General features: G+C 41.6%; 1 protein-coding gene across 1 annotated transcript in view; it reads right to left on the reverse strand.

The window, feature by feature from the left end:
* The window catches only part of RPGRIP1L (RPGRIP1 like), a 74,335-nt gene that overhangs the window by 26,421 nt on the left and 25,230 nt on the right, over window positions 1–22,684 (reverse strand). The window contains exons 10-22 of the mRNA XM_079988977.1: window positions 21,872–22,011; window positions 18,611–18,717; window positions 18,314–18,364; window positions 16,697–16,876; window positions 15,085–15,202; window positions 13,548–14,000; window positions 10,640–10,776; window positions 9,057–9,420; window positions 8,158–8,354; window positions 7,249–7,332; window positions 5,948–6,028; window positions 4,691–4,853; window positions 2,055–2,149 (exon numbers count right to left, since the gene is read on the reverse strand). Of these exons, the coding sequence (XP_079845103.1) occupies window positions 2,055–2,149; window positions 4,691–4,853; window positions 5,948–6,028; window positions 7,249–7,332; window positions 8,158–8,354; window positions 9,057–9,420; window positions 10,640–10,776; window positions 13,548–14,000; window positions 15,085–15,202; window positions 16,697–16,876; window positions 18,314–18,364; window positions 18,611–18,717; window positions 21,872–22,011 (2,170 nt within the window). The remainder of the gene's footprint in view (window positions 1–2,054; window positions 2,150–4,690; window positions 4,854–5,947; window positions 6,029–7,248; window positions 7,333–8,157; window positions 8,355–9,056; window positions 9,421–10,639; window positions 10,777–13,547; window positions 14,001–15,084; window positions 15,203–16,696; window positions 16,877–18,313; window positions 18,365–18,610; window positions 18,718–21,871; window positions 22,012–22,684) is intronic.

Consider the following 22,684-nt stretch of genomic DNA (forward strand, 5'->3'; position numbering starts at 1 on the left):
TGCAACCTGCAAAAGGGGAACAGCATAATCTTAAGTGGCTGAAACAATGTGGCTTGCTATTTGGATTTACAGGATAATTAGTAAGGCAATCTCTAAATAAAATCGGAAGTTGTGTTTACAGTGTTGGAACAGCCTTGGGGATATTTATCTCACTGATAAAAATAAGAAGCTGGATCTTGAACAAAGGTTTTAGTTAGGTTTTCCCCCCTCCTACAACCAACTAGGCATTTCTGGTGTAATGGCTTTCTTCCATCTAGAGATTTTGATCGTAGCTGTAACTGATATTGCAAACACTTCGGCAAATGGCTATAGCAGAAGCAATTTCAAGGGGAGAACCATAGCCCAGTGGCACAGCACATTTCAGCTATGATATCTCTGCTTTAAATGACACACAAGAAAGGCCTCAAGTAGCAGGCCAGGAACCTCAAAGATCTGCTGCTAGTTGAAGTAGACGGTAGAGAGATGCACGCACCAGCACTCAGATTAGTGAATTAGTGGCGGTTCTTAATATACCCTTTAAATCAAGGTTGGATAACATATGACCCTCCAGATGTTGCACAGCCCAACAAGCCCCATCAGCACTGCCACTTATCATGGTTGATGGGAGTTGTATTCCAGCAACATCCACAGGGCTATGGGTCTCTAACACCTGCCCTGAACATCAGATAATAATTGTATCCTGAGTATAAGAGTTCCCATTTGTAGAAAGAACTGCTGGATGGGGGCTATTAGGTAGGAGAAAGTCCCCTCGCCCCTTTTAAGAGTCATCTTCAGCTCAGTGGGATTTCCTTCCAAATTCAGTATACATCAAGCATGCCTAAGTCCCACTGAAGTCAAAGGGAGAGGTGAAGCACATATTTAATATTGACTTATTGAAACAAATGAGACTTTGAAGTGGCTGGGTTATCCCCATTAATCTGAAGCAAATCTCTTGAGTTCAAGTGGGACTTAACTTTCACTTAACAGTCCTAGTCCATCAGATGCCTAAATGTACAGGAGCTCCAGAGCATGCGAGGACTTCTCTGTTCACAGCAAAGGGAACTGAGCACAAAAGTTTCCCTTAAAACAGGTGGCAGGTCATGCCCAAAGAATTGTCACTAGTTTAGTTTAACAGATGTGGCAGCAATACTCTGTAATGATATCTTGGAATCCCAGTTTGCCCCTGGCACTGAAGTGAGCAGGGCAGCCGCTGCTCATGAATCTTATTCACTTATGGAGAACTGGACTGTGCCCTTGATAATTAAGATTTTTCTCTCCATCTTGGACCAGTTGCTACATTTCGTCTTGGGCAGATGAGTGGAGAAAGATAGGAATAAAAGACCCACGCACCAAGCTCTTTAGAGGCTGCAAGATATTTTAAGTCCTCCTAAATCATTCTGGTTATAATAGAGTGCAACAATACTAGAGATTTGTAGACCCAGCTGCATTCTTGCAGGGCTCATTGGCAATGAGTAATTTTCCTATTTGGCTCACATTGTTACAGCTTAAAAGAATTTGATGGCATGGAATATGCAGTTAATCATAATACAGTTCCAGCTATTAAAATAATTTCTCTCTCTCTGTCTGGTTTAGATAGGTGGCAGAATTTCAAAATCCCTGTGAGGGATGATGAATAGACAAGAAGCCAATCAAGCACGAAACATTGTTTAATGTGCCTGGTTACGGGCTAAGATGTTGCACATGCGTTCTTTTCTAAGCTAGTGCCTAAACATTATAATCAGGCTGATATCAATCATTGTAGGCACAACACTAAAAATTCAAGGCCAGATTTTGAAGAAAGACTTTAAGAAGCCTGAAATAAGTTAGAAAATTCCCACACTCTTTGTCACATATATGTATACAGACACATACACCCTCCATCAAACATCACCAGTGCCCCTCCCCGTGCCACAAATGGGTATTCTGTTCTCTAATAGTATTCACAAAGGACTAATTAGAAGTTGAACAACCTTTTTGATATTTTAAGTCCAATATCAATGGGTGGGGTGGGGGGTTAAAAAGCCTTTGATAAGGTATAGACGGAAGAATTTAATTACACACACAGAGAGACTAACCTGCTTAAGGCTTGTGGACACTGAACTTGGGACAATACAGTCATCACTATCTGTCACTGATTCAACAGCATCAGTTGCCTGTCTATCATCTTGGTCTGTTGTGAAAACAATCAGAACAGAAACAAACAAACAAACAAACACATAGCCAGTATTAAGTTCATTTGAGATGGTCAAAGAAAACTGTTAAAACACATGGTATAAAAGCGAATGGAAATAGTTCCACAGAGTGGTGTACGATTTCTCTTCCTTGCAGACACAACGTGACACTGGCCAATCAATTATCATTAAATGGTCTGCAGAATCACCCGATTCCTCTTCAGGCCTCGTTTCACTTTGATTTGGCACTTGGAGAGATTCAGTGTTACCAATTCATTCATAGTATGAGATTATTTAAAAGAAAAGAAAAGGCCCTGAATATTTTGCATGGCCTCCAAGCCTATTCTGAACAATTCATATCAAGTTTGCTGAGACTTTGCATGCATTCATATGGCTTTAGTTCAGGGGACAATGCTGCTCCCCATCAGTTCCCAAGGTTAACTGAGATCAAGTTGTCATCCCATATGCCAGGCTTCCCTGTGGTGTGCAGGTTCCAGTTTATTTACCCATAACTTATTTACATATTCATATAATCTGCTGGGGACAGCTTCTATCACATCTATGGGTCTCTTTTGCCAAAGGAATGATGATTTATTACTTAATCACCAAAGGAGTTAACAAAGGTGACACTCCAGGGAGGTGTTCACACTGGGGCTATTGCAACCCTGTGAATAGCTTATTGGATGATTATACAAATTAGTGTTTACTATCATGTGCCAATCCAGGAGCACAAATATAATTTATTACACAAAAACCACTACCCAACTTGAAGAAATTGTTCACAAATAATGCATTTCACAGCAGTTACACTGACCATGCAGCCCCTGAGGACTAGTCATTTTTTGTAGGAATGGGATGTTGATCATTATCACCCATAAACAACTCATGAGTTGTCCACATAATGCAGTTGTATGTGGAAATTTGGGGATACAAGGAAATGGGGCTATTTCACACAGATGTGTTTACTGCTTGATTCCCACCCACCCCGCAACAATATTACTGTAAACATCACAATTGACAGCAGAAGTTGTGAACCAACTCCTTTGAACTAATTGTCCCTAGATTGATATGAAAGTTTGTGGTGCTACAACCAAAATGGCCCATTCACACATACAAAGTGACCCCCCTCCCACACTAATACTTCAAGTGATGGACGTGCATGGAATAGCTAGACCATGCTCTCCTTCTATGGTCACTGGTTCAACTGATCATCTATGCAGGCCTCTACTGAACACTGAATCCTGGTCTGAATAGGTCCCATAATGCAAAACAGCTTTGTGGCACATGACAATTTATGCTTCTGGTTGTTACTGGAATTCAGAAACTGCTGTTCTCCCTGCAACGCCATTCGTTTCAATGGCACTTGAATGGAATCTGGGCCTGCAACAGAAGGTCTCTCGGTTCACTTCCTATACAGTGAACATATAATAATAATAGTAATGACCATGACCTGGGATGTTTGCATACTTTGCATTAAGATGCCTCTAGCTCCTTTCATCCAGAGATATGTGATAGGTCATATACTAGCCTCTTATTGTCTGAGACTCCCTCTCTTTGACATTATGAGTGGTTGCTATCTGCAGACAAAAGGACCACACACTTCAAAATAGTCTTCAGAACAGCACCTCTTCTGAAAGAGGAATGTCTCTTCTGAAGAGAGAATATAAAGATATTTTAAAACAGAAGCCAGCGTCCTTTAATATTTCATGAAACTTGGTTGGAAACTCCCTCCCACCTTCTTTCTCAATTATTACAAAGCTGGAAGTTATTCTTTTAGTCTAACAAGCCAACTATTCCAACTTTGCTACAGATGTGAGGGAGAAGAACAATGGTCTCTGCTGAAGTTACTTCAGCAGTCAACTTAGGATGGGGAGAAATTATTTCTGTTTGCATTTTAACTGGAACTACCAAATTCACATTTCCCAACCTAATACGCAAACGATAACCCAGGGGTTGTCAACCTTGTCCCTACCGCCCACTAGTGGGCGTTTCAGGATTCTAGGTGGGCAGTAGGGGGTTTTATGGCACAAGCTGAATCTTCCTTCCATCGAGCACTGTTGGGCAGTAAGGAAATTTTACCATCAAGAAAGATGCATTAGTGGGCTATAGGTATAAAAAGGTTGACTACCCCTGCTATAACCCCATTGTCCTATCAAATTTGCAGTTCCTTGAATTCTGTGATATAGTTCACAAACAAAAATGCGTAATTGTGGGAAAGTAGATACATGGATGCCTGTATTAGTGAAATAGCAAACAAAAATGAAGACCGGGGTAAATAGCTGGCAAAAATGTACATGGCAGGCAAAACTGTGCACCGACCTGTGTATATTAGGTGAAATGTGCACAAAATGCATATGAATTTTTATGCAAACTTTTTTTTAAAAAAGTTGCAAACTGAGGGAGAAATGGGATGAACTGAATATTGGAAAAGTGAGAGAAGTGAGAGAAACCAACATTGACAGATCTGGCTACCTCTACTGTCAACATCGTATGTCTAATAGGGAGCGAAGCAGAGGTATGTTGTATAAGCAGAAAATTACCTTCTGGTTCCAGTTCCTCAGTAATTTCGGTTTCATCTCCTGAAGTAGCTGAGCTCTGGTCAGCAAACTGACCTTCAGAGAGCTGAGAAAGATCCTCCTGTTCCCGCTGAAATGTGGCTGTGGGTTTTCCTATTCTTCTGTCCGCTTGTGCTTCTGGCATGAGCTGGAGTAAGGATTACAGAAGCCTTCATACACGCTACCTTTAAAGCTATTGTTAGCATTTAATTTTACACAAACACGGTTTTTAAACTTAAAATCTGTTTCTTTAAGGTCTGATTTCCAACCTGCTAAATTTGACAGCTGAGATTTATGCATCTTCTATAAAAGAGGTTTGAAATCTGGGCAGGGTTGGGGGTGGGGAGAGTTCCACTTGCTTGTTGAGTTCTTGATATATTCAAATGCATCCAGCATAAGCAGCAGGTCAGATGCATGAGAATTTCCCACCCTACACTCTCACGTTAGGAATGTTTTGTGCTGTGAATGCAACTTCCAACTTGGACAGCGGCCCACAGCGGAAGCGCTATGGAGACTGACTCCATGAACTCTAATCCATCTTGGCACTGCACTCTTGGTTCTTTAATATATAACATGACATGTCTTGTAAACCTGTATAAAGCCATTCACTAAAGCATTCAATTTGCAATGCCTAGCTTTCTCTTTTCCCTGCAGAATTTTTGCCATTCATTTCAGAGCAGCTTGTCAAATGACCAATCCAGGGATAGGGAGTAGGAGATAGAATTACTTTCCTGTAACTAAGAACAACCAGTCTAAATTCTTAACCTTCCTTTGAAATGGACAGTCTGTTATCTAAGTGGAATGCATGGAGTTACTATAGTTACAGCATCCTTGCCTACCCCAGGCTGATAGATCTGCTGAGATCCCACAATCACCTTGCCACAAAGGTGATTTACCTAAAGGGTTTATCTATGCTATTAAAGATTGCGGACAACCTCACACTGGAAAGGCAGCCAGCATATATTCCCTGTATGCAGAGACTTAAAAGGTTTTCCAACCATCCTGTTAGGACTACAACTGCCATCATCTTTCACCACTGGCCAAACTGACTGGGGCTCATGGGAATCGGAGTCCAACAGGATCTGAAGAGTTCCCCATCCATGGTATAGTTCTAAGACTAAATTAAAGCCATAATTTCAAATCCAAAATTAAATGTATTGATTGAACAATCAATTAACGCTTTCAGCACCACATAAAATTAGAAATAAAATCTTGAATTAGTGGGTTTTAAATTTCTTGTACCTGTGGAATGTTTGAAACATCGGGCCTTTCATCTTTAGTTTTCTGCTCAGTCTCTTGATCTTCTTTTTCAGGAATGGGACTCTAAAGTTATTAGGAGCCAAATATAGACAGCATTTCTTAAAACCCAATAGTCACTTTTTTAACAGGTAAAATTGGTAGCCACCACAGAGAAGGCCTTTTTGGTAGTGGCACTCCGCTATAGAACAACCTTTCCAGAGAGATTCACCTAGTGCCTTCCTTGTAATCTTTTTAGTACCAGGAAGAGAATTTTATGTTCACTCAGTGTTTTAAAAATAATTAATGCAATCTGGTTCTCACAGTCTTTAAATCTGTGCTTTAGCTTTGGGAGTTGTGGAGAATTTTGTTTTCTTGCTGTATTTATGGTTTTTGTGTATAAATTTCATTTTGTATATAAGTTGTTTTCATACTTATTTTTTTGTATGCCACCCAGATAATTTTTTGTTATAGGGCAGCATACAAATATTGTTAAAGCTTTAAAAATGAATAAAAATATTCAGCAAATTTCTACTCAGTTTTTAATATTTATATTCAAAGCAGCTAACCATTTCAGTTAAACAGACAAACACAGTAAGACATCACTTAGAGCAGGCATCCTCAAACTCGGCCCTCCAGGTGTTTTGGGACTACAATTCCCATCATCCCTGGCCACAGGTTCTGTTAGCTAGGGATGATGTGAGTTGTAGTCCCAAAACATCTGGAGAGTTACTACTTGATCCTAATAAAACAGACCAACTGTTTATTAGGCAGTCAGTGTCATGGGACATCAACAAACTGTACCTAAAGACAACACAAGTGTAATCCTACATGAGAAAAAGCTACTGCTGAGAGAGGGAGAGGGGAGAGAGGGAACCAACCTTTTTGGTGATGGCACCGCATTTCTGGAATTCTATCCCTAAAACCCCAAAATCATCACCCTTTCATCAATAGACAAATAAACATTTATTTTTCCAAGCATTTTAATGTAGTTTACTATTCTGGCTGTGTGCATGATGCTATTTATAACATTTTTTAAAAAACTTAATATTTTCTTTTTAAAAAAATACCCTAGAAATTTTGCTATCATTAAAATACTTGGCAAAAGGACTTGAGGAAGCTACGGTAGTTTGTTTCTGTCTTGATTATACAGCCCCACTTTTTCCATCCCCTAGTTTTTGGAGATCTCATAGACCTTAAGATCTTATAGTCACTCAGTAGAAAAGGCAGAGCTATTTGAAGAGCCTATTTTAGGTTGCCTGGAGAAATGGGCTCTATACACGGAGAGAGAAAAAGTTCAGACTCACTGGATTTGGAAGCGTGTGCACCTCCACAAAAGATACTTTCTTGTCTGCTGCAGCTGGGCGCTGTCTTGGCTTAGGCTGTGGCCTCTAAGGAACAAAGAGACTTGAGTCAAAAACTAGCAGTACCAACAAAGTTCCTGATAACACAGTTTGGGTTCAGATGCACTGTCTTCCAGCCCACCCCCCTGAATTCAGAAGAGTTAAGAAGCCTGGAATATGCAGGTCTGCTTTCTGGTCCAAACTACTGAGCTGAGAAGCACTGCAAACTTCATTCCCCAGGAATCCTAGTTGCTTCGTTCTCAATCTTCCCCACTCAGTGGATTGGGCCAGTAGTTCTTCAAACGCTGGGAAGCTTCACAACAATCATTCCCCAAGAGGGCTGTGTCTCAGTGGCAGAACAATTGCTTTGCATGCAGAAGGCCCCCAAATTCAACCCCTAGCCTCTTCTGACAGGGCTGGAAAAGTTTCCTCGACTGACACCCTGGAGAGCTGCTACTGTAGCAAGATGGACCAGTGAGCTAACTCAGTACAAGACAGATTCCTGTATCTCTAATGTTGGGGAGGGGATGTCTTTGGGGATCTTGAGTCCCAATTCCATCACACTAGGAGTGTGACAGTGCCCTCAATTGGAATGGTCTGAGCTTAAAAGAATTAATGCATGCCAAATTGGAACTGAGCCTGTGCCAGAGCAACTGAAATGAGTCCATACTTTGGTAAGCTGGGAGAAGCTTGCTCATCAAAATGTGTTTCAGTAGTGGACGTTTATCTAGGTTTATTCATTTTTTAAAAAAGACATGGGGCTCCAGTGATGGAAAATTGGGCTGGGTGGGTATCCAACCACCATTTCATTTCATTTGGAGACACATATATACTCTTTCCTAAAAAAAAAAAAGGAAGACTTAAACATCATACCATTGGTGCTGACGAGAAAGACGGAGCCAGGATGGGACCTTCCCCTTGGCCCTTCACTGGTTTCTCATTCTGGATGTAATCTGCTAGGTCTGCAGCAACAATCAAACCAGCTGGCTGGAGGTAGGCAAACTTCCATTTTAGTTCAACGCTAATTGTACCAGTGGAGTGGCCTTTATAGTCCGTTAGCTCAAAGGTACCTGAAATTAAGTACAAGAACAAATATAAGAGCTAGTATTCTGAATATTTTGTATGTTGACTAAGCACCATCTTGCGGGGCTGGCCCTGGCCACTGCACCTGCGAACAATGTTTATGCTGCCTTGGGTTCCATGAAGGAAGAATATAAGTGCAAAATAAATACGTAAATTACTGGATAAAAAGGCACAGTCTAACAGAATTATACCAGCAGTAATTGTACAGTAGGGCCTTTGCTATCATAACAGCAATGTACTACACTGGTAAATCAGTTAGCATGGAGGAGAGGAACCAATTTTCACCAAGATCCCACCCATACACGTATGCACTTGGAAGTAAGCCCCATCTTTTTTTTCAGTGGAAATTACTTTCAAGTTAAGTATGACAGAGGCCTTAGGGAACCACACATTTAGAAGTTCTCCTGCATGACCTACATGGGAATGAATGGGACCTGTGTGGGGGCTCTTGAACAACTGTCGTTCGTTTCAGAAGAGGTTGGGCAGAGAGAAAGTCAGAGTGATTTTTTGAAAGTTATTTAAAAGATTCAAAAGATTTAAAAGGTACAACAGCTGCAATGTGGACATGATGCTGGTATTAACAGCTAGCAGGGAAGCAATGACCAAGCTGAGCTTGGTATTTCAACAAAATATAACAATTTAAATTTAAATATACCAGCTAGTTTTATAGTTTGGCAAAAGGTTCTTACCAGAGATATATCTGTCGTGTGCTAATGAAATTAAAGGCACATTTGCCTTTCCTAGATAAACCCCATCTTCTGTTTCATTGTCATCAAAAACATACAGACTCAAGGATTCAGATTTTAGGTAGCTATTGAGGTCTGCATTCATTGGCACTGGGAAGCACATATGATCGGCAAACTCCGGGTGGTTGCTGCTAGGAATGATGGCGGTATCGTGATCCGCAAAATCAAAGAACTTGTAGACAACATAAGGATTTGGCTGGAGGTTTCTCTTTCGGCACTGTAGGTTGCTACAACATTTTATTGTAATGTGAAGCTCATTTAAGTTTCCATCTGCTGAAGTGTTGACTTGGGCAGGACTGAGCACTGGCTGTTTTAACAGGAGGGGGAAAAAGCTAATTAGGTGAAGAGAGACTTATAGACATACTGGCAAGCTGAAATGCACACAAAGATCGAACTGGCATTAACTCTGATGTACTGGGCTAGGACTGGGGAGAGGCATGTTCCAAGATCCCTAATCAGCCATGAAGGTTGTGGGCAGATCCAGCCACTCGGAGCCTAACCTACCTCACATGATTGTTGTTAGGTTAAAAAGGGGAAGCCATGTACACTGCCTGGAGCTCCTTGGAAGGAGGGCAAAATAAAAATGGCACAAACAAATTTGAGATGGTATATTCTAAGAATTAATGAGTGTTGGTCACAGCTTCTACTATGGCACCTTCATTATCTGATGTGCAGAACAATGTATTCCTCCCAGTCACTTTCTCAAGCTGGAAGCAGGAATATTCCTGCTGGGATTGTTGATGTCATGAAAGCAGCTTATTCAAGAATAAACTAGTCCTGCAAACTCCAGAAGTTGGCAGTCCTTGTTTTAAATGAAGGACATCTATAAAAAGAATCTTGTGCTTGTTCCTTAATGGTTCTGAAGTCCCTTTCTCCTCCTTCTTAATCCTGCTACTTCTACTAGGAAAACTGGTTACCCACCATAAACTTTGTTATTTTTTGTTGTAAGAACCTAAGAAGATCCTTGCTGGATCGGGCCAAGGGCCCACCTTATCCTAGTACTCAGCTCTCACAGTGGCCAGCCAGATGCCTGTGGGAAGTCCACTAGAAGAACCTGAACACAATAGCATTCTTCCCACTTGTGATTCCCAGCAACTGAAATTCAAAGACATATTGCCTCCGATAATGGAGGCAGAACACGGCCATCATGGCTAGTAGTCATTGATAGCATTATCCTCCATCAATGTGTCTAAACACTGTTATACTTTCTTCCCACACTCTCATCTCAGTGTCCATGATTTGGGGTCTGCTAGCATAGGATGGAGCTATGCTACTGAATCCTCCTATAACCAATGGATGCATGGATTATTGGCTAGGGTGATAAATCTGGAGGAACACCTGGGACATGTGTGAGCAGATCTACGAGTTCACATCTTGGCAAAGCATTTAAGGCAAAACCAGAAATTCAATAGGAACACACCCATATGGAGCAAAGACATATAAACAAAATGCTACAACATGAAGTGAAACAGAATTATGGCCACAACGATAAGGTTAATAAAACAAATCTAGATTCTTGAGCTTGCCTGGTCTTTTAGATTTGTTGTTATGTATCCGAGGGCTTTTGCCCGCTCTTTATACAGCCTGATTGCCTGGTCCATGGGAACTCTTAACTGGACCCAGTATTCCACAGTGCCATAGTTTCGGACACTTTGTCCAACTCCTAAACATAAAACATGTGGTGCATCATACAAAGTTAGAGAGTCAAGTGTTCCACCTATCAGGTTTATGAAGATCTCCTAATTCCAGACCTCTCTTATCCAAATCTGATTCTGTCAACAAATGCAAACATGCCCCAACCCACCCTTCATTTTGTGCATAAAACGATCCAGAGATCAAGAGAACAATTTATCCAGTATTAATAAAACATCTCTAAAGCACAGAAAATAAACAATAAACTTTGAAAAACTGAGGTGGAGTGTCAAGTAATCTTTGCAGAGGGAGATGTGGCACTGCATTATTTTATTGAATAAGATGTTCAATAAAAGTAGAGAAAGTTAGAATGGACACCAGAACTCCAAACACACTGTCTCAAAATGATCACCATTCTGGCACAGAATAATAAAAACAATGATCTTTTTGATTCGGAACGTGCAGTCAACGAACTCGCTCAATATGGTATGCGATCCTAATTTTATTGAAAGCTTGATGCTGTTACAATCTGTTGTTCAATATACAAAGGCAGTTTTTGGATCACCCCTTATCCTTTTGCTCCAGCACTGGAAGCAGGACGTATGTCTTGCTTAACCATGTTTTAGAGCACAATGGGGAATCTGTGGCACTTCTGATGTTGCTGGTCTATAACTCCCATCAGCCCTGACCATTGACCACGCTGGCTATAGTGGATAGGAATACAACAACCTGAGAGCCACAGCTCCAACAACCCCAGTTAGAAATTAGTAATGCTGTATCTGCAAAGGTTATCAGTGTAATAATGGGAGCACACTGTTTTATGTTCGACAGAGAGATTCATGGATGTCCAAGAGACGACATCTCTTCTGGTGCCGAGGTTATGGAAATCCTTATTTGGGAAAGCTGGGTAGGCCCTTTCCTAATGGTGTTTAGACATGAAATGAAAACTGCTCCCCACCACACCTTCTGGGGTGCTATAAGCAAGACCGATTTCTGATTTCTTACTCCTCTGGTCAAAGCAATTGTTTGCAAAGAGCTGCAGCTAAGATTATGAGTTTAAGCCTGCATAGTTCCCTTTAAATCAATATACCAGTAGCAGGCGGAACTCATTTTCGATAGTGAAGGTAAAAGTCCAATCCTGATTTACTGGTAATGGGAGTCATGCTTTCGATTAGATAATATTTTTAATGCTTTTTTTTTTTTTTAGTGCAGCTTTAGTTGGAAGAAAATCTATCATGACCCATCAATAGCCAATAAATACGTAGACCACAATGGGAATTTGATATTTTTATGGTAATTATTGAAACAAAACTATGCCTGCACCTTTAATGTTCTGACATAAATACTGATCAATCCATAATTAACAAGCAGAAACATCTGTTTATCTTTTTTAGATGTCTCAATTATACTGCATTTTGCGGTGACCTCAGATCTACCAATATGCATGATAACTGGTTCTTGATCTACTAACAAAGGAATTTATTTATAAGGTCCAAAGGTATGGTCTGAAGGCACCTAAAGCCACCACCTTACTAAGCAGGTCTGGGTCTGATCAGTACTTGGATGAGTAATGGTCTAGGAACCACAAGTACATCACCTTGGACTCCACAGCAGAGGTAAGAGCAGATACAAATGTAAGAAACCATAAAAATACGTACATTTAGCTATCTGATTCAGGCCACCTATAAACTTATATACGTTGTTGGTGGCTTGAACTGGAATTTCCAGGGCTTACATCAAAATACACAATCCTCACTATGTGTATCCAAGCAGGCATTTGTTTCCACATAATATGTGAAGTGACACTAATTCATGAACTAGTTTTATTGAAATTCACAGAAATGTAACTACACAAGTTTGCAGTTACTGAGTCTTTCCTTTCTGATGTGAAAAAACAGTCAGATCACAGAATTGAAAAGTGGATGTTGTCCAGAGATGGGGAACTTAACTCCAATTCTCCATCAGCCACAGACAGCATGACCAATGGTCAGAGATTAAAGGTAAAGGGACCCCTGACCATTAGGTCTAGTCGTGGCTGACTCTGGGTTTGCGGCGCTCATCTCGCTTTATTGGCCGAGGGAGCCGGAGTACAGCTTCCGGGTCACGTGGCCAGCATGACTAAGCCACTTCTGGTGAACCATAGCAGCACACGGAAACGCCGTTTACCTTCTTGCTGGAGCGCTACCTGTTTATCTACTTGCACTTTGACGTGCTTTCGAACTGCTAGGTTGGCAGGAGCTGGGATCGAGCAACAGGAGCTCACTCCGTTGTGGGGATTCGAACTGCCGACCTTCTGATCAGCAAGTCCTAGGCTCTGTGGTTTAACCCACAGTGCCACCCGCGTCCCTATGGGTGCTCAAATCTAGCAACAACTGGAGGGCCACAGGTTCCCCATTCCTGATTCAGAAAATCGTATTTCCGACCACACTCTACTTTCTGAGTGTGCGTATTTCTTTCTAATGCATCGTACCTAAAATTGCAAACAAATACACAACTGCAGCTGGTGCAGGTTGGGTCATAAGGATGTATGAGGCACTGCACCACCAGCTGCAGTCTGACCTCAGTCAGCACCCATCTGCTTGCTTTTTTATTTGCAACTGGGCCAGGGGGTGGCACTGCCTGGCAGCTTCCTCCTCCTTAATCTCGGAGCTGCCTTTGTAGAACTCAGCAGGAAGGCAGGAGAACAAAGCTAAAATTGGCTCTGGCTCCGCCTACTTCCTGCTTCCCACCCTGCCAATCCCAATGGGTACCAGCTGCCACTCAATGAATCTCAACACTGCAACAAACATTACCAAGACTCACCAACTAACATGGCTGAGCTGTAGATTCTGCCATTCTTCTCCAATATTTCATGGAATCTCAGCTGGCAGGCTGCTGCTGTCTCAAAGTCCAAGCCATAGGCATGGTGGATCTCAAGTGTGGAAGAGTTTTTCTGTATGTATTGCAAAAAGAAGTCATCCACCCGTATGAGATACTGAGAAGTAAAATTATAGGCTGGGCTAAGGCCACGAACGACTGGAGTTGTCTGTAATTCGAAATCATAGAATGCATAGGTACAGAAAGTCGTGGGCTCCTGATCACCAAAAGACTTGGCAGCTTCTGCAGAAAATATTACTCTGCTGATGTGAATTTCAAACAAGTTTTCTCCTCTTTCTAGGTGAGCAGTTTCATCAAACACATCAACTGGATCATCTGGCATGATTTCTGGTTTGAATTTGTACTGTTTGGTACCATAAGCAATATCCTTCAGCTGGGCTGGAATGCAAACAAGAAGAAGTAGATATGACTCTGTTTGTTGGCATTAATGTCCTCTCTGCTGCTTTTGAGAATTTCACTGGCTACCTGCCCTGTGATATATGCACATTACAACCAGAATCACTGGTAATATTAAAAATCTGGTCCCACTCTATAAACCTATTGGAGCAAATAACGCTAAATTCAGCTGATCTGCAGCAGAATGTAAACTGAACAGCAGTGCACTTTGTCTTGGGATATTTGTACTTTTAATTCCACCTTAACCATAAGTCACATTGTGGACCTGAGTGAGCCATTCTCTCTCAGCTTCGGTCCCCCTGTAATACAATGGGGAAAAGAGCCTCACGGTGTCATTTGTGATGACTGGAAAAAGGAGGGGTCTGCATAGCTGAAGCTGTGCACAAATACAAATGCTAGTGAAACAATCATGATCCCACTCTTAAACAATACATGAGGAAATAAAGGGTTAAGCCCATATACAAAACTTAACTAGCACTGAAATATGCTTGTCTACCTCCTTTATAACTCGAGTCCCCACAAAGACCTATTAGGGTCCCTGCATAAGGATCCTGTAATGCTCTTTCCAAAATCTGCCTGTGTGAAGTTTTTCTTCCTTTCATGTGGTTGGTTTCTTCCAGCTCTGGCTGGGCCTCTCCCAGTGAGAACATTCTCCTTTGCCCCATTCATCTTTGACTAGAGCCCAGCACTGGATGGTGTCCTCCCTTTTGTTCTGGATGCCAGTCAGAGGAAAGGAGCCCTCAAGAACAGGAGCACAGGAAGCTGTCTAACACCTGGTCAGGCTATCGAGCTCCAACTAACATCAGCTTGGGCAGAGTTCTTTCAAATCACCTGCGGACTCCTTTTTTGAATTAGAGATGCCAGGGACTTGACCCGGTCAATCCCAGAGAATATTACTTTTAACCCCCTGCAGATTTCAGCTAACTAATGATGAAGCAAGTGTTCAGGACTGCACCTGGAACCTGATCTCAAACTGACACTTTCCCACTCTCCTAATCTATCAACCAGATACAAATCAGACCCAAGATATTTCCTGCTATTGAAACCAGAGTCCTGACCAACATACCTTCCAGTTTCCGGATACGTGCAGCCCTAACGTCAAGAAGATGGACATATTGTTCCAGTTTTGCCTCGTAATCCTGCCTCAGAGCCTCCATCTTCTGTGTCACAGATTCCACTTCTGCCTGATGATGTAAAGGAGCGAGTAAAGCACACACACTCTTATTGGGGTAGAAATTGGCCCTTATTCATGTAATGTTGGTGTGGAAGGTTGTATTACAATTAAGTGTTTTAAATTTGTTAGCCACCCTGAGCCTGGTTTTCTGAACCGGGAAGGGCGGGGTATAAATAATTTTTATTTATTTATTATTATCATTATGGGGTGTGATGGGACAGGACGTATCTGTTGTTCAGATAATATCTTCCATGGTATTAATTCTCTGGTGGTAGGGGCGAGGGTGGGAAGAGACCAAAAGCAGGCCCCTGGTTTCTTCTCCCAATTCCACTCACTGCAAGGAGATGTGGACTGAGAGACACAGCACTTGAAATTTCACTGACTCTGTGACAATTACTCTAACCAGTTCTCCTCAGAAACACACCCTAAATTCAGTAAGGCTTTCTCAAATGTATGTAGGGTTAGGATTGTGGCCTAGGTCCCCTAATATAGAAAGCTGCCTTATGCTGTGTCAGACCCATTGGTTCATCTAGCTCAGTTCTGTCTACACTGACCAACAATGACTCTCCAGGGTATCCCCTAACTCTAGCAGGAATAGAACCTGGGGCCTTCTGCATACAAATCACATGCTCTTCTACTGAGCTCCAAATTAAGGAGGTCCTATTGCCCATGGTAAGGGAGATGGAATTTGGTTGTTCACTCCTCCCCATGGTGCAAAGGGGGAGAGCAATGGGAGGGGAAAATAAGACACAAAGGTCCATGCCTGATCTTATCCTGGTATAAACCTTAGTGAAAATGTAATCCAAACAAGGCTCAGGAAGGAGAGAAAAAATACAGCCCCATACAGCCTTAGTCTTATGTTAATTATTTTTCTTTCTTCCCTTTAAAAAACAGCTCCCCCTTTCACTTGGCTACAGTAGATCAATTAACAAATTTGAGGTCTTGGGGAGAGTTCCTTCTAAATGCCAAACCTCTCTGCAAAAATCACATGGCAACTTTTGTAGAGGTTTCAATAAAAATACCAAGGCAGTTCACAAAAAAATAAGCGAACAGCAAAATAACAAGAATAAAACCAATTATAAAAATACAGCTACCTCTAATTAAAACCACATTAAAACACCCCTAATTAAAATGTTTAACAAGTCCATTAAAATAATTTAACAGTTAAAACTACAATCAAAGCAGAAGGTTCAAATAAGATCAAGGAAATGTTTGTGTTCATGAGCCGGTGGAATGCCAATACTGATGGGGACTTTTGTATTTCAGCAGGTGCAACAGACTGGTTTCAGGGTGGGGGGAATTCTTGGTGTGGTACAACACGTATCTTACAATAAAGAACTCATCGCAATAGCACAGTCTGATAGACTTCAGCTCATTAAGACCTGGTTATCATGCAAAATCACAGATTCATTAATCTTAATATATCAGATTCTACAAAAAGGAAAAGGAAAACGCATTATGACAGAGATACCAGCAGTCAACTGCACAGTGGAGAATTAAATACCTGATAGTCTTTGTTAATTTTATGCTGTACAATTAACATATTGCGTGTCTTTTCAAGTTCTTGAATAGTTTCTGCATGGGTTGCCTGGAGCTCACGCATAGAACGTTCCAAGTCTTTATGGATGTCATCTTCCACTTTCTCCAAGAACATGAGGTCGCTGCTTGCTTGCTGCCTACGAACCTGATCCACAAAAGTTCACAGCATTATAATTAGCATATATATATATATATATATATATATATATTCAAAATTGAAACAGATAGACCTGTCATTTTCTGGCGTTAAAATAAATCTATGCTTGGAGACCAAGCTTGTAAATGTTTCAGTTCCGTGGAAAGGAACAAAAGCAACTCAGATCCATTTAATAACTGCCTGTGCAGCCTTTACTCAGAAGTACATTCTAATGAGTTCATTGGGATTAATTTCAACAAGAGCTGGTATAGTAAGTTAAGCTGTAACAGAACTTACTCCCAGATAAGTGGCACAATACTGTAGCCTGAGTACAAAAGCAAGAAAGAAGTCCCTGGTTCAAATATCTGTGCTACAAACCACTTTCATCCTGTTCAATTCCCTGTGACCAACATTGGAAGAGCACTCTCTAATATGCACATTTTTATCAGGGGAAGTGGGGAGAGAATGCAGGGAAGCTAAAATTATGGGTCTTACAGATGGGATGGGGACCATATGGATCAGTGAAAAATAGTACTGAGGAAACTCTGGGGCACTGACACAGGACCGAGTGAGAAGGGCATCTCAAATGAGTACTCAACCTTTGGATCTCTCAGACCCTTTAAAGAGCCTGCTCCAAAATACACATTTTAATATAAATTTCATTATGCTAAAGGCAGGCATGGGGAAAGAGCACTATTTTCTATGCAAAAGTGCTATTAATCTATAACTGTTCATGGAAACTACAAATGCTACAGGCGCGGGGGTTGGGGAGGGAGAGACCGACTAAAAATTATTTAAGGCAGGAAACCGATCATTTTCTATTCCTTCTTTTCTCTTTCACTTCACTGCAGTTATGCTGCAAACAGAAAAACGACAAAGCAGTGCAAGGAGAAAAATGAAATTTCCCTCTAGTGCTTTTATAAATAAACAACTAGCAGGTTTTCAGCTACAGGGGAGAAAAGAAAATGCTTATGTTTCCAGAGTGTAACGTTTTAGCTTTGCACCTGCTTTTATATCATTCGGAATTATTTTTCATATCCTTCAGAATCTGTAAACAAAAAGTTGTTTTGATCAGACCTGTACTGGGGCAATGTGATAACACGAAAAGCAACTGTTTTCACTCTCAGAGAGAGAGAGGGAGAGAGAGAGGGAAAGGCTTTAAAGCAAATCCATGTAGGCTTAAGGTTAATCTACTTCTGATGTTGCAATGAAATATGTACATAACCTTAAAAAGTTCTATGCTGCCATCTTTTCTCTGTCTGTCTCCTGCTTTACGGAAATTGAACAGCAACATACCCATTTCATACAAGCAAGACGCATTAGCTAGCAAAAGCAGCACAAGAAAAGCCTTTCTTGAAACACCAGGTGTTGAGAGAGGATTGGAGAGCTGGGGGTGGGGTGGGGTGGGGTGGGGGGAAGCGGCGTACGACAGTTCCCGCAAGTTACCTTGATAAGCACGAGGGCCTCGCTGAGTTCGGCCATGTCAATGTCACTCTCCTGAAACAGACACAGTCAATAGGATGGCACCGTACGATGGGAATGAATAATGGAGTGAGACACCGAGAATACACAGTGCATTCGCGCTAAAACATGGCATTTTGCTGGATATCATGAATAAGTAAACTCTTGTCATATCCCTGCAATTCTTTTGCTTTTAAGAAAGGAACATTTGCGTGGTGCATGAAATATAGAAAAGCTTCACCTCCCCCCCCCCACTTTCTATCATTTCCTAAAGAAGTTCACCTTGGTGAAAAACTTCATGCGGTTCCTCAAGTCATCCAGCTGTTGCTTCTGCTCTAGAAAGCGCAACCGCAGCTCATTGTTCTCCTGGGCCAGCTTTTCATTTTGGTCTCCGAAAAGAAAGAAAGAAAGAAAGAAAGAAAGAAAGAAAGAAAGAAAGAATATCAATAGAAATGCTCCCACCTTCTATTGACAGGTCAAGTTTGGGTAACTAGGTTCATAAGTTGGTGAGGTGGGAAGATTATGGTAGATTGTTGACTAAGAGAGATAAATGCTTTATTGATCTGCTTATTGATCTCTTACACATTGTATCTTGTAGACTGGATTGTATTCTCTGCTGACATCTCAGGAGCTACATATCACACACACATTCTTTATTACAGTCCAAAGACCCACAAAGCAGCTACATATCTATACCCTGGTTGTTTGTTTTGTTCTTGGCTTATTTTGGGCTGCTGTTTTCCCCTCATGTTAAATGTTCTCAATAAATGTTTTTAGAACAATAAGAAAAAAATGCCTGTCTTTTTAATGATGATTTTATGCATTCAGTCCCAACACACACACACACACACACACACACACACACAAACACACAACAAACTATATGCTTATAAATACACTGTCAACTCAATCTGCAAACATTCAACTTAAATCATTTCCTTCAGAGTCATCAAGGGATTGTGTACAGCTTAAGCTCTACTCATAACAGACCAAGTGAAATTAATGGATGCAATGTCCTTTAATTTCAGTGGGTTTACTCTGAACAGGACTATCACTGAATACATATGCATTCTCTAGTCCAGAGGAGAACATAAAACTCATTTGCTTAATCTTTTAGGGTCTTTTATGTTAGGGCACTCATGGCCGAGTGGAGATTTGAACACTGGTCTTCTGGTCCTTGTCCAACCCTCTAACACATACAGCACACTGGATCAGATATATGTAATTGTTTGGAAGCATTTTCTGTGGGGAAGACTTGGGCTGTAATGATCTAACTTAAGCAGGAAGAATAAAGAGTACACTGAAGACTCTCCACCCCAACCCCTGAAACTATGATGCAAGCTTTTGAGTTCCTCTCTTTTTCGGGGTTGAGCATTAAGCAAGCAAGCAAACAAAGGCTGGAGAAAAAGTTATTTTTGTACATGATAAGACCCTCAGCTTGCAGCTTGTAGTAACAACCTAAAGATGGAAATATTCTGTTTCACTCTGTGTGGGACTGTTCTAATGGAACAACATAGCTACTTGTGCCTTTGGTCTAACTTAAACAAGATTCTGTATTGTGCGCACGGAGTGTTTGCCTGCTCACATAAAAAGAATGGGGATTTAAGAAAACAAAGATTAAGATAATCTACTGGTAAAACAAACAGCTGTCAAAAGCCGTTTGTGCTAATATCATCATCTGTAATCAATATGCACAGGGTGCTGACCCACGCATTCATGTTAGGAAAAAAAGGGGGGAAAAGAATTGGAATAAAGAGGCTCTTAAGCCTGCAATTAATTTAAACATTAAACTGCTTTTAAATGTTCTAACCCAGAGGATCACAAAACCTGAAACTAATCTGCACATTGAACAGGGAGGTGGGGGTGGAGGAAAGCAAGCAAGCAAGGAACCAAAACAGTTCTGCGTTATCTAAACGAACACATGGGCCTTTTCAAAGGGCAGCCTACCAATGGTAAATTGAAGGCCAAGGAAAGAGACAGGAGAAACAAACGGGATTTGCAAAATCAGCTTCTGTGGAGAAACTATCTGCCTCCGAGACCCACACTGCTTATCAACACTCTTCCTGACATCTTTCCCACAGCTCATATGCTGTTTACGTACTGCTTCCATTTTGCCCACAGAGGACAGATTCCTGATCTGGATAGTTTTCTTTGCTTCTTTTAAAGTTTCTAGTCCTTTTCAGACACAAGAAGGAAAATGGTACTATTGTGGCTGAGTCAGAAAACAGATTCAGTCAGAGTGATCCTTAAATCCATTAGATTTTAAAATAAGGGTGGGTTTTTTTTAGTGTTTATAGATGAGGGTTACAATAGGCCTACCAAAAACTACTTGCCAAGATTGCCAAATCAAACCTTCATGACCCAAAGCAGTATCTCTCTGAGAATATGTCTGTTTCCTCTGCTGTACTGTCACTTACTGCCAGCAGTACCATTGCATCATTGCTTAATGGCTGCTGTTCTTTTATACTGTACCAACTCCATGCTTCATTCATTGGCTCTTAGGGGTTATTTGCTCAGCCAATGTTGAAAGCAGAATTCAGGGCAACACTGGCCAATGGCCTGACTCAACTCACCTTAGCGTTTTCCAGATGTTGTTGGACTCCCAACTGCCATCAGTTCCTGCCAGCATGGTCAACAGCCAGGGATGATGGAAGTTCAAGTCCAGCAACATCTGGAAGGCCAGAAGTTCCCCATTTTGCCTTTGGGACTAACAATGAGTTATGCAAAAACATGTGTGTTAGCACTCCAACACACTTTTACATTTTAAAATAAACAAAAGCATATTTGTGAGAGGGGAATCTAGATACACCACCAGAGGGAGTTGTGCCAGGAAGCTGCTTTATACAGTCAGACTATTGGTCCATCTAAAATATGTATTTTATTGCTGTATATTGTATGAGGGCAAGATATTGTATGAGGGCAGGATATAAATATTTTTATAAACATCTACACTGACTTTCCACTGCAATGGCTTTCCAGGGTTTCAGGCCAGGGGTTTCTCCATGCTCTACATAGAGATGCTGGGAATTGAACTTGAGATCATCTGCATGCAAAGCAGGTGATTGATTGCAGAGCTAAGGCCCATCCCCTACACTGGTGGGAACGCCAAAGGAGAGAGAAGGCAGTGGCAGAAAGAGAAGGGATGACTCCATCCACTGACAGCCCTGTTGACTTGCCTGATGGAACTCATAAGGGGATGCAACCTGTTTGCAGGAAGAGACTCTCGACATGCAAAGCAGATACTCAACAATGAACTGTGGCCCTTTCCCTAAAAGACCAAAGTATGGGAAACTACAGCATGCAGAAGTTCTTGGGTTCAGTCTCTGGCATCTCCAGGTAAAAATACCAGGTAGCAGGTGATTGGAAAGGCCCTCTCTCTGCCAGAGACCTTGGAGAGCAGCTTCCAGACAGAAGACAAATGCTGGGCTAGGGGGGCAAAGCATCCTGAGCCAAGGTGGCTTCTGATGTTCTGCGAAGCTCTCAGCTGAGTAAAAAATGGAAAACTTGCTTGCACACCTTGCAATGTCCTTCAGAGCAATATACCTCGTTCTGCTTTCATTCTGGCCAATATGTTGTTTTTATCTGTTAAATCCGACTTTAAAGCAGCCTCAAGCTGAGCAATCTGCAGCTTCAGCTGCTGCTCCTTTAACTTCCATTGCTGGTCGTGGGTCACGCCGAAGGCACTGAGGAATTAAAAAAAAGGGGGGATGGAGAGAGAGAGGGAGGGAGGGAGGGAGGGGGACAAAAAAGAATTATATTAAAGACCAACATATGGCATGTAAGGAACTCAGAAATAGGCTTTAACAGAAAATAATAAAGAGGGGAGTGCGGGGAGAAAGCGATTTTAGTGGCAGAGATCATTGTCATCATGTCTTAGGAATTAAGTAAACACATGCTGGTCTGCTGCTGTTGAAACCGAGGCGCCTCTCTCAGGCTGCGGTCGTGGGACATGAAAGGGTTTGTGGGATGAGCAACGGGGCTGGACTCAATTTAGAGCTCCAGAGCCAGGAGAGTTGGCAGCGGGCGAAAGTTTGTGGGGACTTGGGAAGGAATCCGGAGGCCTGTTCCAGAGGAATCTGCTACTCGAAACCTCAGCAACAGACTCCGAACATGGGCAGCCTTTGCACATTCAAACCTCTTTTCGTGTACAGCCCTACAGTGACCCACCTGATCCGTTTTAAAGACCTAGGGAGGGGGAAGGGGGGGGGAGCGAAGGAAGCCCAGAGGCAGTTGCCTGTCCAAAGAAATGTCGGCTACAGCAGAACAGCGGTTCTCCTATCATGAAACAGCCCCTCTGAAATGTAGTAAAAATCTTTGTACTCTTAAGCCAACTTTATACCCTTAAACCAAAAACTT

This window comes from Podarcis cretensis (genome assembly GCF_951804945.1).
Source record: "Podarcis cretensis genome assembly, chromosome: 8".
Classification (NCBI taxonomy): Eukaryota; Metazoa; Chordata; class Lepidosauria; order Squamata; family Lacertidae; genus Podarcis; species Podarcis cretensis.